General features: G+C 45.1%; 1 protein-coding gene across 1 annotated transcript; it reads left to right on the top strand.

Annotated features, from left to right (window-relative positions):
• The first annotated feature begins 4815 nt into the window (after positions 1-4815).
• Positions 4816-7784, top strand: RNF4 (ring finger protein 4). The gene is made up of 4 exons (XM_075709766.1): positions 4816-4900; positions 5420-5540; positions 6292-6371; positions 7712-7784. Exons 1-4 carry the CDS (start codon positions 4892-4894, stop codon positions 7724-7726), a joined length of 225 nt encoding a protein of 74 aa, XP_075565881.1. The 5' UTR covers positions 4816-4891; the 3' UTR covers positions 7727-7784.
• Positions 7785-12815: the final 5031 nt, after the last annotated feature.

Raw genomic sequence — 12815 nt, 5'->3', positions numbered from 1 at the left:
GCTCTTACGCTGATGTGGCGTGCACAGGCGGCGCACGAAATGCCGTGCTGGGGAGAGAGCGAGGCGGGATGCTGAGGAGAGGACCAGGCACGCAGGGGTTTGAAAGTCACTATAAAGCTTATTTTATTTCTTCTCCAAACAAACTAAATAGATAGCGTTCCCTTGAAGTTCTTTTCTTGAAGAAGAAAAATTATTTCTGTTCAGGCTGGCCATTTATGTATGTATAAGCAGTTTATAGAGCATGTTCACCAGGATTGTTTCCATATGCAAATGCACTGCGTTAGAGGTCTACTTGTAATCTTATTTATTCAGTTGGTCTTAGAACAAGTGTTTCATGATGGACCTGAACAGCTGCTGTGTGTGTAAATGGATTATTCTGAATTATGTTGCTGCTAATAACACTCATTAAGTGCGTATGCTTTCTGTTGATCCTCGTTTACAGCAGACTGATGCCTTTCTGCATCTTCTGGTTGCATTCTTCCCTGCCCTATGTGCCCTAGTTCAGCTACGCTGGGAAATGGTTTTACTTTCTGGTAAGAAGAAGCTTACCTGTTTTGTAGGATTTCAAAAGAAAGAACTTGCATTACCTGGACACAGAAGGTTATGGAAATGGTTGCCTAGGTGAGTCCTGCACTGAGGATGCAGGAGACTGAAGGTCAGTTCCCAGCGTTCTCTGATGGCCAACCCTGAGCTGTAGTCTTCTATGTCCCAGGTGAGAACATAAGGCAATTTGCTCACATTTGTGAGAAAAACTCTTGAGTTACTGTGCATGTAAGTGTAGATTTTTTTAAAGAGCATTTCCTGTCATGTGTAGCAGAAATCTTAAAACTATCAAAACTGATCAGGTTTATATCGGGAACAGGAGTTAATGCATAACAGTTCTGAAAACTTCATCTGCTGTGACCGGAATCTGCCTGTGGGCTCACTGATCGTTAAGTTTGGCACATAACAGGTAGGCTGAGTCATTTTGGAATAGGATAGAATATTTGCAGTTGCAAGGGACCTACAAGGACCATCTAGTCCAACTGCCTGACCACTTCAGGGCTGACCCAAAGTTAAAGCGTGCTGTTTCGGGCACTGTTAAATGCCCCTTAACATGGACAGGCTTGGGGCATGGACCACCCCTCTGGGAAGCCTGTTCTGGTGTCTGACCACCCGCTCAGTAAAGAAATGCTTCCTGATGTCCAGTCTGAACGTCCCCTGGTGCAGCTTTGAACCATTCCCCTGTGTCCTGTCGCTAGATCCCAGGAAGAAATGCTCAGCACCTCCCTCTCGACGTCCACTCCTCAGGAAGCTGTAGAGAGCAATGAGGTTGCCCCTCAGCCTCCTTTAAACTAGACAAGCTCAAAGTCCCCAGCCGCTCCTCACAGGACATTCCTTCCAGCCCTTTCACCAGCTCTCTTGCTGTCCTCTGGACCTTCACATCCTTCTTAAATTGTGGGGCCCCAAACTGCATGCAGTACTTGGGGTGAGGCCACAGCAGCACTGAATCCAGCGGGACAGTCACCTCTTGACTGGCTGGTCATGCTGTGTCTGATGCACCCCGGGATGCAGGTTGCCCTCTTGGCTGCTGGGGCACACTGCTGACTCGTATGGAGCCTGCTGGTGACCAGCACCCACAGATCCCTTCCTGCAGGGGATTTATTATTATTATTTTCCAGCCACTCCTCTCCCAACTTATACTTCTGCCTGGTGTTACTCCATCCCAGGTGCAGAATCTGGCACTTGGACTTGTTAAATTTAACCATAGCCCAATGCTCCAATCTATCTAGGTCCCTCTGCAAGGCTGCTGGTCCTTCAGGAGAATCAACAGCACCTCCCAGTTTGGTATCATCAGCAAACTTGCTAATGGTGCGCTCAACTCCTGCATCCACATTGCTGATAAATGAACCGGCCCTAGGACTGAGCCCTGAGGAGCACCCCTGGTGACCAGTCGCCAGCCAGTGTAACGCCATTCACTACAAGCCTTTGAGCTGTGCCCTTCAGCCAGTTCTTCACCCAGTGCACTGTGAACCCACTCACCCCACAGCTGGACAACTTGTCCAGAAGGATGCTGGGAGGGACAGTATCAAAAGCCTTACTAAAATCCAGAAAACCTACATCCACCACCTTTCCTTCATACGCTAGGCAGGTGACCTTAGCATAGAAGATTATCAAATTATGTGAACCCGTGTTGACCGTGCTTGATGATTGCATTATTCTTTAAATGACTTTTAGTAGTACCCAGTATAACCTTCTCCATAATTTTTCCAGGAACTGAGCTTAGACTAAGAGCTCTGTAGTTCCCTGGGTCTTCCCTCACGCCCTTCTTGTAAATCGGAAGAGCATTGGCCAGCTTCCAGCCAGCAGGGACCTCCCCAGCCCCCCAACACCTTTGGTAGATGATTGAGAGGGGTCCTGCCAAAGCACCCGCTCACTCCTTCAGTACTCCGGGATGAATCCCATCAGGCTCCATGGACTTGTCAACATTCAGCTGATACAGCTGGTCCCTCACAATTTCAGTGTCCACAAATGGAAAGTCACTCTTCCCACGCTTGAGGCCCTCCTACTCAGGGGACTGGGCAGGCCAAGGTCTATCAGCGTTGTAAAAGACTGAGGCAAAAAGAAGAGAAATATTCCATGCCTCCGCTTTATCTTCATTCCTGTTAGTCAGACGACCATGTTCCACAAGTATCAGGCCAAAGTTTTCTTTAGACTTCCTTAGCTTTTGCAATCCGGTGTCAGTTTTGAAATGACAAAATGGGAGAAAATTGATGAGTGGTGCATTGTGTTGCTTAAAACTGTGCATAAATGTATCTTTGGGCTTAGTAGAAGTACCAAATTTAGTGTAAGGATTTTTCTCAAGCATGTTTTGTGGGTCTCTTAAGGAAGTAAGTCATTGAAGAAATACAGAGGAAGATTAAGAGGAAAAAAAGTCAGTCAGGCTTCCTTTAACTCAAGGTTATGATTGACTACCAGTGCCATTCCATCCCACTGCATGGTCTCAGTGTTTCTTAGTCTGAGAAATAGGTTCATAGCCTGCTAATTAGTTTTGATCTTTCAACTGACACAGGCAAAAAAAAAAAAAAAAAAAAAAAAAAGAAAAAAAAAGGTGGGTAGGGGGAGATCCCAAAATCCATACTGAGATTGTGTGATGAGGATAATTCAAAGGTCATCCAAGCTTTGGTATGAAGACTTTTCCTTTTAACTCACAGGGATATGCACCTAGCTCAAACCTAATATTAGTGCAAGTCCTCTTGACCTCTTCTAAGTCCTTCATTTCCAACTTCAGTACAGATGGTAAAGTTTGTGGGAGCCAGAGTAAACAGAGCAGTGCTCAGATATATACTGATCTGTGTATTTAGGAGGACTATAAACTAGTTATGGATTTATTTTATGCTTTTAGATGATGTTTTGTGTGTCCATTGGTGCTCTTGTCTTGATTTGCCTGAAGTCCCTACAACTCTTGTTTAGCGAAGACTGATCACCTGGAAACTATCAACTCCAGAAATCTGGCATTGGGCATTAGTTCATTTTGTCTTTGAGGCCATAACATGATGCCGACACCTTGACAGCAGCCCCGTGCCATCCCTTTTCTGGGATAACAGTGTTCATGGTCTAGAGTAGAGGAGGACCCACACAATCTGCCAGAATTTGCGCCCTTTAAGCTGATCTAATAATCCAGAGCTGTGTTGTAAGCAGTGAGCTAAATTCTCTAGAATGTTCAGGACCCTGGGGGACTCGCATAGGTAAGCTGCTTTGTCGCAAAAGCAGTGGGTTATCCTGCGTATGCATTTCTTCCCACTTGTTCGCTGAGGTTTGCTTTGTCAGAGCTCAGGGAGCATCTTTGGCCTGTTCCTGGCTGTGCCCTCTTTGTGAAGGACTCTGCGCTGGTCTTGGCAGCGTAGGTCAAGGTCAGTATCTGGAGCGAGTGGATTTCTGCCTTGCCTTCCTGTTTTGTTTGACGGCAGTGGAATAGGCCTTCTAGTAACTCTTATCTTTGGATGGCACTACTTAACTCGTTTTAAGGCTTGCCGGGGCTTCTGTGCTGCCAGACCTGTAAAAAACATACAGGGGCAGGGAATTCTAGATGGTCAGACCCATGGAGGAAAAAGCAGCTGTGTGTCCAGAGGTGATTTTTATTTTTTAAGACGGATTTGTAACAGACTTTCCGTAGGCTTGGTCAGTGGACACGGAGTTGTCTGTTAAGGCCTTTTCCAGTCGTTTGTGCAGTAAAATGCAAGTTGTCTGGCAGGCTTGATCCCGAGGCTTTTTAAACACTTTACTACTTCTTTTAAAGAAAATATTTTACCAACTAATTTGCAGTGCTTTGTCTTCTAAAATTAGTTATTTGGCTTGTTTGGGGTCCTCCCATTGCCTCCGCCACAGCTCCTCACGGTGTGTTGGACACGGGGTAATTTTACCGTGAGCAAGCTTTAAGATGTGAAATTCAGTACCACACACAAACATTGCCTTGAGAGCCAATCAGTTGCTTTCAGTGAAACTCAATTAGGATTCGTCAGTATGTTTTTTGGTTTGCTAACAACTAGCTTGTTCTGGTGTTTAGTTTAAGAAATGGGTAGGAATGACTGAGACTTCAGGTCCAGTTGTGGGTGTCTGAGGCTCAAATACCAAACTCTGGGTCTCCCCTTCTAGCTTTGGACAGAAACTGGTGTCTCGGGAATCGTGGAGAGGGGTGTACTTAAGAGAAGAAGCATTACAGGTAGTAATCGTCTCTCTTCTTTTCTTGCAGCTTTGGAAGGACATTGTTCTCAGCTACTGAGAAAGCTGGACTTTTTAACAGTCTACTACCAAAAGGAACAGAAGGAGCTGATAGTCGTAGCTTCCTTGCAATTAATTTCATGGTATTTGTGCCTCTCGCTTTTTGTGTGGTTTTAGATCAAGAAACACCATGAGCACAGTAAGTATTTTACTACTCAATGCAAACCTGATTCTTAAAATGTGTTGGTCATGGTACTTCTGTAAAGGTTTTTAGGAGTTTGTAGTAGCTACATGGGAAGATAAGCATACTAAAATTCAGGTAACTTTGTGTTCTGTGATACTCTAAGATTTTTAATCTCTCTGGGTGCTAGCAGTAGTTCAGAAATGCTTACAGCGTGAGCAAAAACCTTAGGTCAGACCGATTCCAGGGGCTGGCTGGAAGCAAACATCTGGTGTAATTGTGAACTAGAGTTCTCGTTTGCAAAGCATCACGATATGTTTTTTCCTTTGTCACCCAGCTGGTAAGAGATCTGGGGTGATGTCTTTTCCTTGGTGCGATGCGTTCAGGTAGGAATGGCCCGTACCACCATTCTTTGCACATTACAGCCTTTCAGGGGAGTGTTTTGTGTCTCCTTGGGTGCTTTCATTGGTGCTGCAAAGATGAGGGCCGCGTTAATATTACTCCTGAAGAAAATGCTAAGGCTTTGTTCTCTCTTAGGCTCAACGAAAGCGCCGTGGAGGAGCAGTTAATTCTAGGCAAGCTCGGAAACGAAACAGGCTGGTGGCTTCTACTGCGGAAATGGCTTCAGAAGCAGAGCCAATAGAACTTGAAGAAAGTGGTAAGCTTTCTTTTTAACTTGGGAAGAACATAAACTGCTCTGGAGGGTTGGGGTCCCACTTCACGTGTATTCTTGCCAGTTTCTAGGCCCTTTACTGGGGACAAAGGGAGACCTCTGAGTTTTAGAAAGGGTCTACTATGGTATCAGGCTGCCCAGAGAAGTGGTGGAGTCACCATCCCTGGAAGTGTTCAAAAAACGGGTAGATGTGCCACTTGGGGACATGGTTTAGTCTAGTCTACCCTTGATTGGTTTAGTGTGGACTTATAATGTTAGGTTAGTGGTTGGACTGGATGGTCTTAAAGGTCTTTTCCAACCTAAACGATTCTATGAATCTAAGATAATTAAAAGTTTGTCATCAATCATGCCCTGTCCCTCAAGGGAAGATTTACAGCATGGTACTGTAAAATTACTATATGCGATATGATTCACGTGTTATTTTGTGTGATAAACATTCTCCTGTATTCAGATGAATAATGTGTTGCTGTGTACCCCCCTCCCCAAGCTGTTGTCATACAACAAAAGTGTATGAGGAGCTCAGCTGCTGTTCCTTTTGCATTGCAACTTGCAGAAGGTGGTGGTGGTAATGCTCTCCGTGGACTGTTGAGGGTAAAGCTTGGGTGAAATGTTGGATATGTTCCTGAAGAGAGGAGGGATAGGGCAAGGTTGAATCATACCTCAGCCTGTTAGATGGTGGCAGGCAGTTTTATTCCTCTGCAATCTCTGATCTTGATTCTAACGTTATGTTTTGAAGCTGGTGAAGAAGTGGTAGATCTCACATGTGAATCTTCTGATCCTGTAGTCGTTGATCTAACTCACAATGATTCTGTTGTGGTAAGTATTGAGTGGCACACTCATCTAAATTATGTGGTCAAGTTAGTTTTGTATTGTGCTCCCTGATAGAATCTGGCTTTCAGGATAAGTTTTTAAGTTCAAAGGTGACTTGTCAGTGCATGAAAGCCACGTGGTCCAGGTCAACACTGAAGCTGCTCTGGAGGTGCTGCTCAGCAAAACCCTCCCTGGGCACAGCGATACAGCCTTGTTTTCTCAGACTCTTGTAAATCTGCATGGGTACTTTTCTTGAAAAGTGGCTGGTTACATGTCTATGCAAGATTTTATCCAGTTTAACCAGTCTAGAGGTGATCTTACACCTTTTCCTTGTGTAGACGTGATGATAAATGCATTTCAAGTATGATAGTCCCTAAGGATTGTAGACCCCTCATTCATAAATGTTAGTGTGAGGATCAGAGGAAGTCTGGTGTACCCATCATGGTGCAGTCATGAATGTTTGAGAAGAATCCTACTGATAACTACTAAGCTTGAGGCGTCTTGAAGACTGAATGCTAAGGCCTTGAAGAATTCTATTGACATGCATATGTGACCAGTATTTGAAGATCTGTATGGTAAAAGTAAATGGATGTCATGAATGTGGCAGTAAAACTTAGGCTTAAACCTTACAAGGTTTGGGTCATAGTTTACCAAGGCCTTAGATATTCAAAGACTCATCTTCTGGGCTTGTCTTCTGGCACCTAAATAAGTAGCCTGACTTAAAGGGTTAAAACACAGCTCTGATTTACCACTTTAGACACTAGTGTTCCCATTCGGCCCCAAATGGACCTACGAATGTGTCAGCATCTATGAGTATCACTTGCAGATTCTGGCAGAGTAATTGAAATTAGCTTTTTGCTCCAGAACTTGGGCAGAATGTCTACTGGTCATGGGTAATGTAACATAAGGAGATGCAATGTACAGATGAAGCTGTGATAGATATAGCAAAGGTATAGGCCAATGATTTAAGTAAATAGTAAAGGAGATTAAACAGTAAGTCTTTGACATCACAAATACAAAGTGTTTAGCTGCAACGTTGGTTTAAGGTTCTCCTGTCACAGAGATGCCAAGCGCAACTGTAGCTGACCATGGTACAAACTAGTTCAGTTTATTACTCCAAGAAGTCTTAAGAAAACACAGTTTTTGGGGGGATGCCACTGCTGCTGTGCGGAACCAGAAACAAGCAGCAGGAGTAGTGTGGGGGTATCTCCTGCTGGGATCGTTCCCAAGCCTTTGCAAAGGAAAGGCCTGGAACTCTATGCCATACTCTGCACTGCCCCAGCTCTAGTTCCACCAAAGGCAATAGTGGGTTTGGCTTTGGTGTTTTGGTTTTTTTTTTTCTTCAGCTGCTGTTAATGTAATTTGAAGTGTTTATGGCTATCACACCTGAATTTGCCTCTTTGAGGGAGCAAGAGGGAAAGAATCTCATCCAGCCTCAATCAGATGAGGGCACTGAAACTGGGCAGCAGGGAGGAGGGTGTTCAGATGGTTCGTAAGCTGCCTCCATTTCTGTCCCTTTGCAGCCCTGTGAGCAGAAGCAGAAGCAACTGCTTGCTTATTTTCAGAGCAGCAGCTGATTTACTACCGCTTTTAACATTCTCAACCAAATGCGAGTGATATCCTACCATTCTCAGCTTGTGTGGTTGTAATTGCGTAGCTAATCTGGTGTTTGTATGTAACACTGAGGGTGCACACCAAAGTCTAATTGTATTTTTCTTTTCTCTCCCTTCCCATATATTTTGATGCAAGATTGTTGAAGGTGAGTTGACGTTTTTTAATTGATAATGCAATTGTCCTAAACTTTTTTTTTCTTCTGCAATGAACTTGAGCAGCATGGATTGAAATGTCATTTACCAAAAGACAGAGGACTGTGCTAAAGTATCTGGCCAGCGTCTTAGGGAATGGATCCTGCCTGTGTTTGATAGTCGCTATTAGAGTTTGTAGCAAGTATCTGAAGTGAAATAGACTAAAGCTGCTCAAAATGTGTTTTCTTATTTTCCACATACAGAAGTTGTATAAGCCCAAAGTTGATGATAATTTTAATTATAATAATTTCCTGACTATATTGCTTTCTGCTATACCAACTTTGCCCAAGTAAGTTCTGTAACGATGGATTGTTTTTTCATAAATCAATATTAAATTGACAATGAGGGTCATGCAATAAAATAACCTGCTGTTAACCAGCAATCAGTTTTTTTAAGCAGAAGCTGTGCAGACACATAGGCTGTTGTGATGGGTGAGTCCTTGTTGGTTCAGTTAAGTCCTTGGTCTGCTTCTGCTGCAATCCCAGATCCATCAGAACTACCCTCTGATCTGCAGTCAGATTTGATGGTTTGGCAGGATGAAGCATGCAGCAACTGCAGAAAGCTTTTCTCACTTGGCGTCCGATTCTTGATCACATTTTTGGAGAGGAGAAGGGGTGAATATGAAACATGAGCCAGATATCAAAGTTTGTGAAGCTCTAGTCCAGGACCAAGGATGACCAGTCCTGGGCTAGGAAGCCAGGTACGAAGCATGGTCCAGGGGTTAGGTGGAACGTGCCATCTGGGGGATGCTCGCAGTGCTGCAATGTCTGGAGTGAAGGGTGAGATGAGTGGGGAGGATGGTCCTGGGGGCTGGAGTGGGCACCGGTGCTATGGAGTGGGGACCAGTGCTGGAGCATCGTGAGCCAGAAACTGGAACTACAGAGCAAAGTGCAGAGATGTGGCTGCAGCAGATGTGTGAGCAGCCAGGCAGCAAAGGGGAATCACCAAGGGTAAATGTTGGTGCACATCAGATGGATCAGCTTAGCAGGGCCATACCTTCTGCAAGGAGCTGTTGTGTTCTGGTTGCAGAGCTTAAACCTCGATTTGCCTGGGCTAGGTCTCATGGGGTGGTGACACAGCTCTGGGGCGATGCTTACAGGTGATGCAACTTTACCTAGGAAGCTTTTGTTAACTGTAGAAACATATGTCCTTACATTGTGTCTGATCTACACTTGGTGGCAGCGAGTGCTAATTTCATATGTTCTGTTTAAATCTACTTTATTCTCTAGGTCAGGAGCATGCAAATGAGCCTTTGGGCTTGTGAGGTCGTTTTAACCTCCAAATATTTTATGTCTTTTTATCTCTCTTTTTCCTGATGATGTGAAACCCAGCTTGGTTATTTGTGTGGTGCTCTGTTTCATCTGAAGACCAAATTCATAATAGTTTCTACAGCTGACTTAGGGCCCGCTAGCTGTGAGATGCCATAGGGCTGCTTCATATTCTTTCTGACATCCTAAGTCCTCCTACAATTTCTCTTCGAGGGTTCTGGGAAGGTAAGAGGAACAGCAATATCTGGTCTGGGGCTTCCCAGAGAAGATTGCCATCTGCACCAAGGAGAGTTTCTGGTGCTGTGTCCAGATGCAGTCCAAGAGTTCTTTCCCCTGACATGTCACTTCAGAGAGGGGTTCCACCCATGCTGGTGGTGGAGGATGAATACAGAGGTGATGTGATGTATTCTTCTGGTTTTGTTAGGAATGAGATGGAGGTCTCTAAGACCATTTTAAAAAGATATTGAATAGTTACAACATCTTTCATTCAGTAAAGCCCTTGATTATACCAGCAACATAAACCTGAAAGCCTTACTTCCCACTAGGAACTCTGCTACCCACATATTGTAGATTCAGACTTGGTGTATTTTTTTTTTCCGTATTAGATGTTACCTTAAGGTTGTAGGCAAGGCAGTTAAAAGCAGATACATTATGAATGAAAACGTGAATGGGGAACTGCTTATTTGTAAACCTGCTTCCTTTCCCAAATTGCATGAACAAGACATTAGCATTAAAAACTTTACACAGAAAAATGACAGGTTATGATACTTAGTTAATATAGAGGTAACAGAGGTCAGGGGATTAATGGTCTCAGAGCTCTGTCTATGCAAGCAATTGCAGACGTCCATTTTAAACACAGTTCAATTATTTATATGGAAGCTTGTTTCCCAGGGAGTGCACAAAATTCATTCACAGCTAGTGAGGGATTCTCCTTGCTTCCTGGGGAAGGTGAAGGACCTCTGCTTCCTCCTGCAGTAGTTTATTCCTCATTCCCTTTAACAAGCGTTCATCCTTTCGATCTCTGCTCCGATACCCTCTGCCCTTCCCAGTCCCCAGTGGCACACACGGCGGCAGAGCAGAAGCCACCCCTGGCTCAGCGCCCTCCGCTCCCGCAGAGCATCGGAAGGTGCCAAGTTAAATATTCTCTCTGCCGCAGAGACCTCAATTGAGACAAGGTCCTTGCTGTGCTCTATGAGTTCACGCTTCCCCTGATGGCAGAGACATATAGCATAGGTGCCTCGTGGCTCTGTGGGATGGGATAGATGCAGCAGCATTATTTTTTTATGCAAACTCCTGTGTAGCTCTCTTTGCATATCTTGATTTGCAGCATCATGACAAGTGGGCACTTTATAATTAGCGTGATTAAAAGTGCACACATTGCAGTGGAAGGGAACATGTAAATTAGGCGTTAAAACTGCTGCAAGGAGGTGGTATGCTACGGCTTCTTTCCTTTGCCATAAATTCCTCCATAAATTTCATTCCAATTCTTGCTCTGTGGAGGAAGGGTATGAAGCTGTGGCTATTTCAGTGACCAATGTTCCAACACCATTTCCCCAAATCATTTATTAATAGCCACAAAGATCGTAGCTTATTTCTAACTAATTCAGCAATCAGAATTTTAGACATGGATCATGCATATATTTGTGCCTTCCTCCTTGCTGGAGTGAAGACAAATGAATTTTAAAAATAGCCTGGGGTGAAGGTTTAAGTCATTCATTTAACAAGGCTCTTTAAAAGCTTCTTTTCTAACCTGCCAAATTATAGGATGGTTATAATTTGTTTAAGTCTTTCAACATTTAAGAAAATGCCTGCTGCATATTGAAGCATTAGCACCCCTTAGCTGAGCAAATTGAGCGTGGGGCTACGGGAGCAGCCAGGACTCCGCTGGGGAAGAGAGCTGTCTGCTCGACGCGAGGCCTCATGAATTGCAAAGAGCTAATTAGAAGAGATGCTTGCAAAAGAGTGATTTTCCAACACTTCTGGCTAAAACATATTTGAAGTGCTTTTGTCATACCGAGGGCTCTCTGTCAGCAGAGATAGTTTAGTAGGTTTGCCATCCAGCGTTCCTTTTATTTTTGCCTTCTCCTGCCTCTTGTATTCGGAGGTAGGGAGCATTGCACAGAAAGCAGCGCTGTGAGGCTGTGTGACTGCCACCATCGCTCAGAAAGAAAGGGGGCTTCAAGCTGGAGGTGCTTGGACCCTAAAACCAATTTTTATTATTATTTTTTATTTGACTAGCAAAAATCAGCCAGTTCCATAAATTTCTACAGCCGTCTGCAGGAGCTGCAAATAGCCCCCCAGCGCCATTGCCCGAGGGGAGCTGCGGGGAGCGATCCGAGCGGTGCTGCAGGCTGCCAGCTCGAGAAATGCCGCCTGGTTCCCAACAGCAATACCGTGAAGTCAGGCAGAGCCTTCGTTTCGGAACCTCCCCCCCGCCCCGCGACAGCGTGGGGCTGTTGTTTGCCACACGTTCGGGGACGCCGAGGGAAAAGGCTGGCGCCCTGTTTGCCAGATCGGCCGCGAGCCCACCGCTCCCTCTGGCACCAGTGGGGTTTCACAGGGCCAGAGCAGGGCAACGTCCATTTGTGTGAGAGATGAGTGAAATAACTGTGCTGGGTGCGCAGCAGCTCCCTGGAAATGAAAGGGAAGTAGGAGGGGTTTGATATTAAAGAAATGGAAAGTAAAGCTGCGTATACTTTTGTTATACATCAGCATTGCTACCTAGATATCATGTATCATTTTATTAAGTTTATTATTGTTTCGTATCTGTTAGGATGCCTAGAAAAAGCTTATTTTGACATTATTTTGAAAACAAATATTTATGCATTTATATATCTATACTGCCCTATACACTGATGTTTTTTTACAGCTGAAATTGCAAATGCTTAGATATTCTGGACAGAAGTGAGAGTATCAAGTCTAACCTCAGTCATGCCTCTGGACCGCCACATCTGAATTAGCAAATATCCACAAGCCTGCATCCTTAATATCTGAGAGATCCCTGGGGTAACGTGCTGTGTTTATGGGCTGGGAAATGCCTGCGGTCCCGGGCTTGCGTCCCGCACCCCTCGTCCCCTGCCGTACTGGTGCCCAGAGCTGTGGTCAGCCAGACCCGGGCACAGCACAGTTCACTAGGGCACAAAACCCTGTGCGTCTGTTTTAGCTTAGGTCCAACACTTAGGAAGAGTTTGGGGCTGCCACTAGGACAAGCCTGGTGTCTGACAGCGCAGCTTTGGCTTGGCCCCGGACAGGCGGGGTTCCCAGGGCTGGAGCTCACCTCCCCAAACCCAGTTACGCTGCTCCTACCTCACGTGCTGCGGCCGCAACACCCCGGACCCCGCGGGAGAGACCGTCCAGCGCTGACCTGCCCGCGTGGC

Source organism: Pelecanus crispus, chromosome 4 (genome assembly GCF_030463565.1).
Source record: "Pelecanus crispus isolate bPelCri1 chromosome 4, bPelCri1.pri, whole genome shotgun sequence".
Classification (NCBI taxonomy): Eukaryota; Metazoa; Chordata; class Aves; order Pelecaniformes; family Pelecanidae; genus Pelecanus; species Pelecanus crispus.
The sequence above is the reverse complement of the archived record's forward strand: the minus strand, read 5'-3'. Positions and strand labels throughout refer to the sequence as shown.

Excerpts from the sequence above, each read along its gene's own strand:
- RNF4 (XM_075709766.1), top strand. Across the intron at positions 5,541-6,291 it reads AATAGAACTTGAAGAAAGTG|CTGGTGAAGAAGTGGTAGAT; the intron begins GTAAGCTTTCTT and ends TATGTTTTGAAG.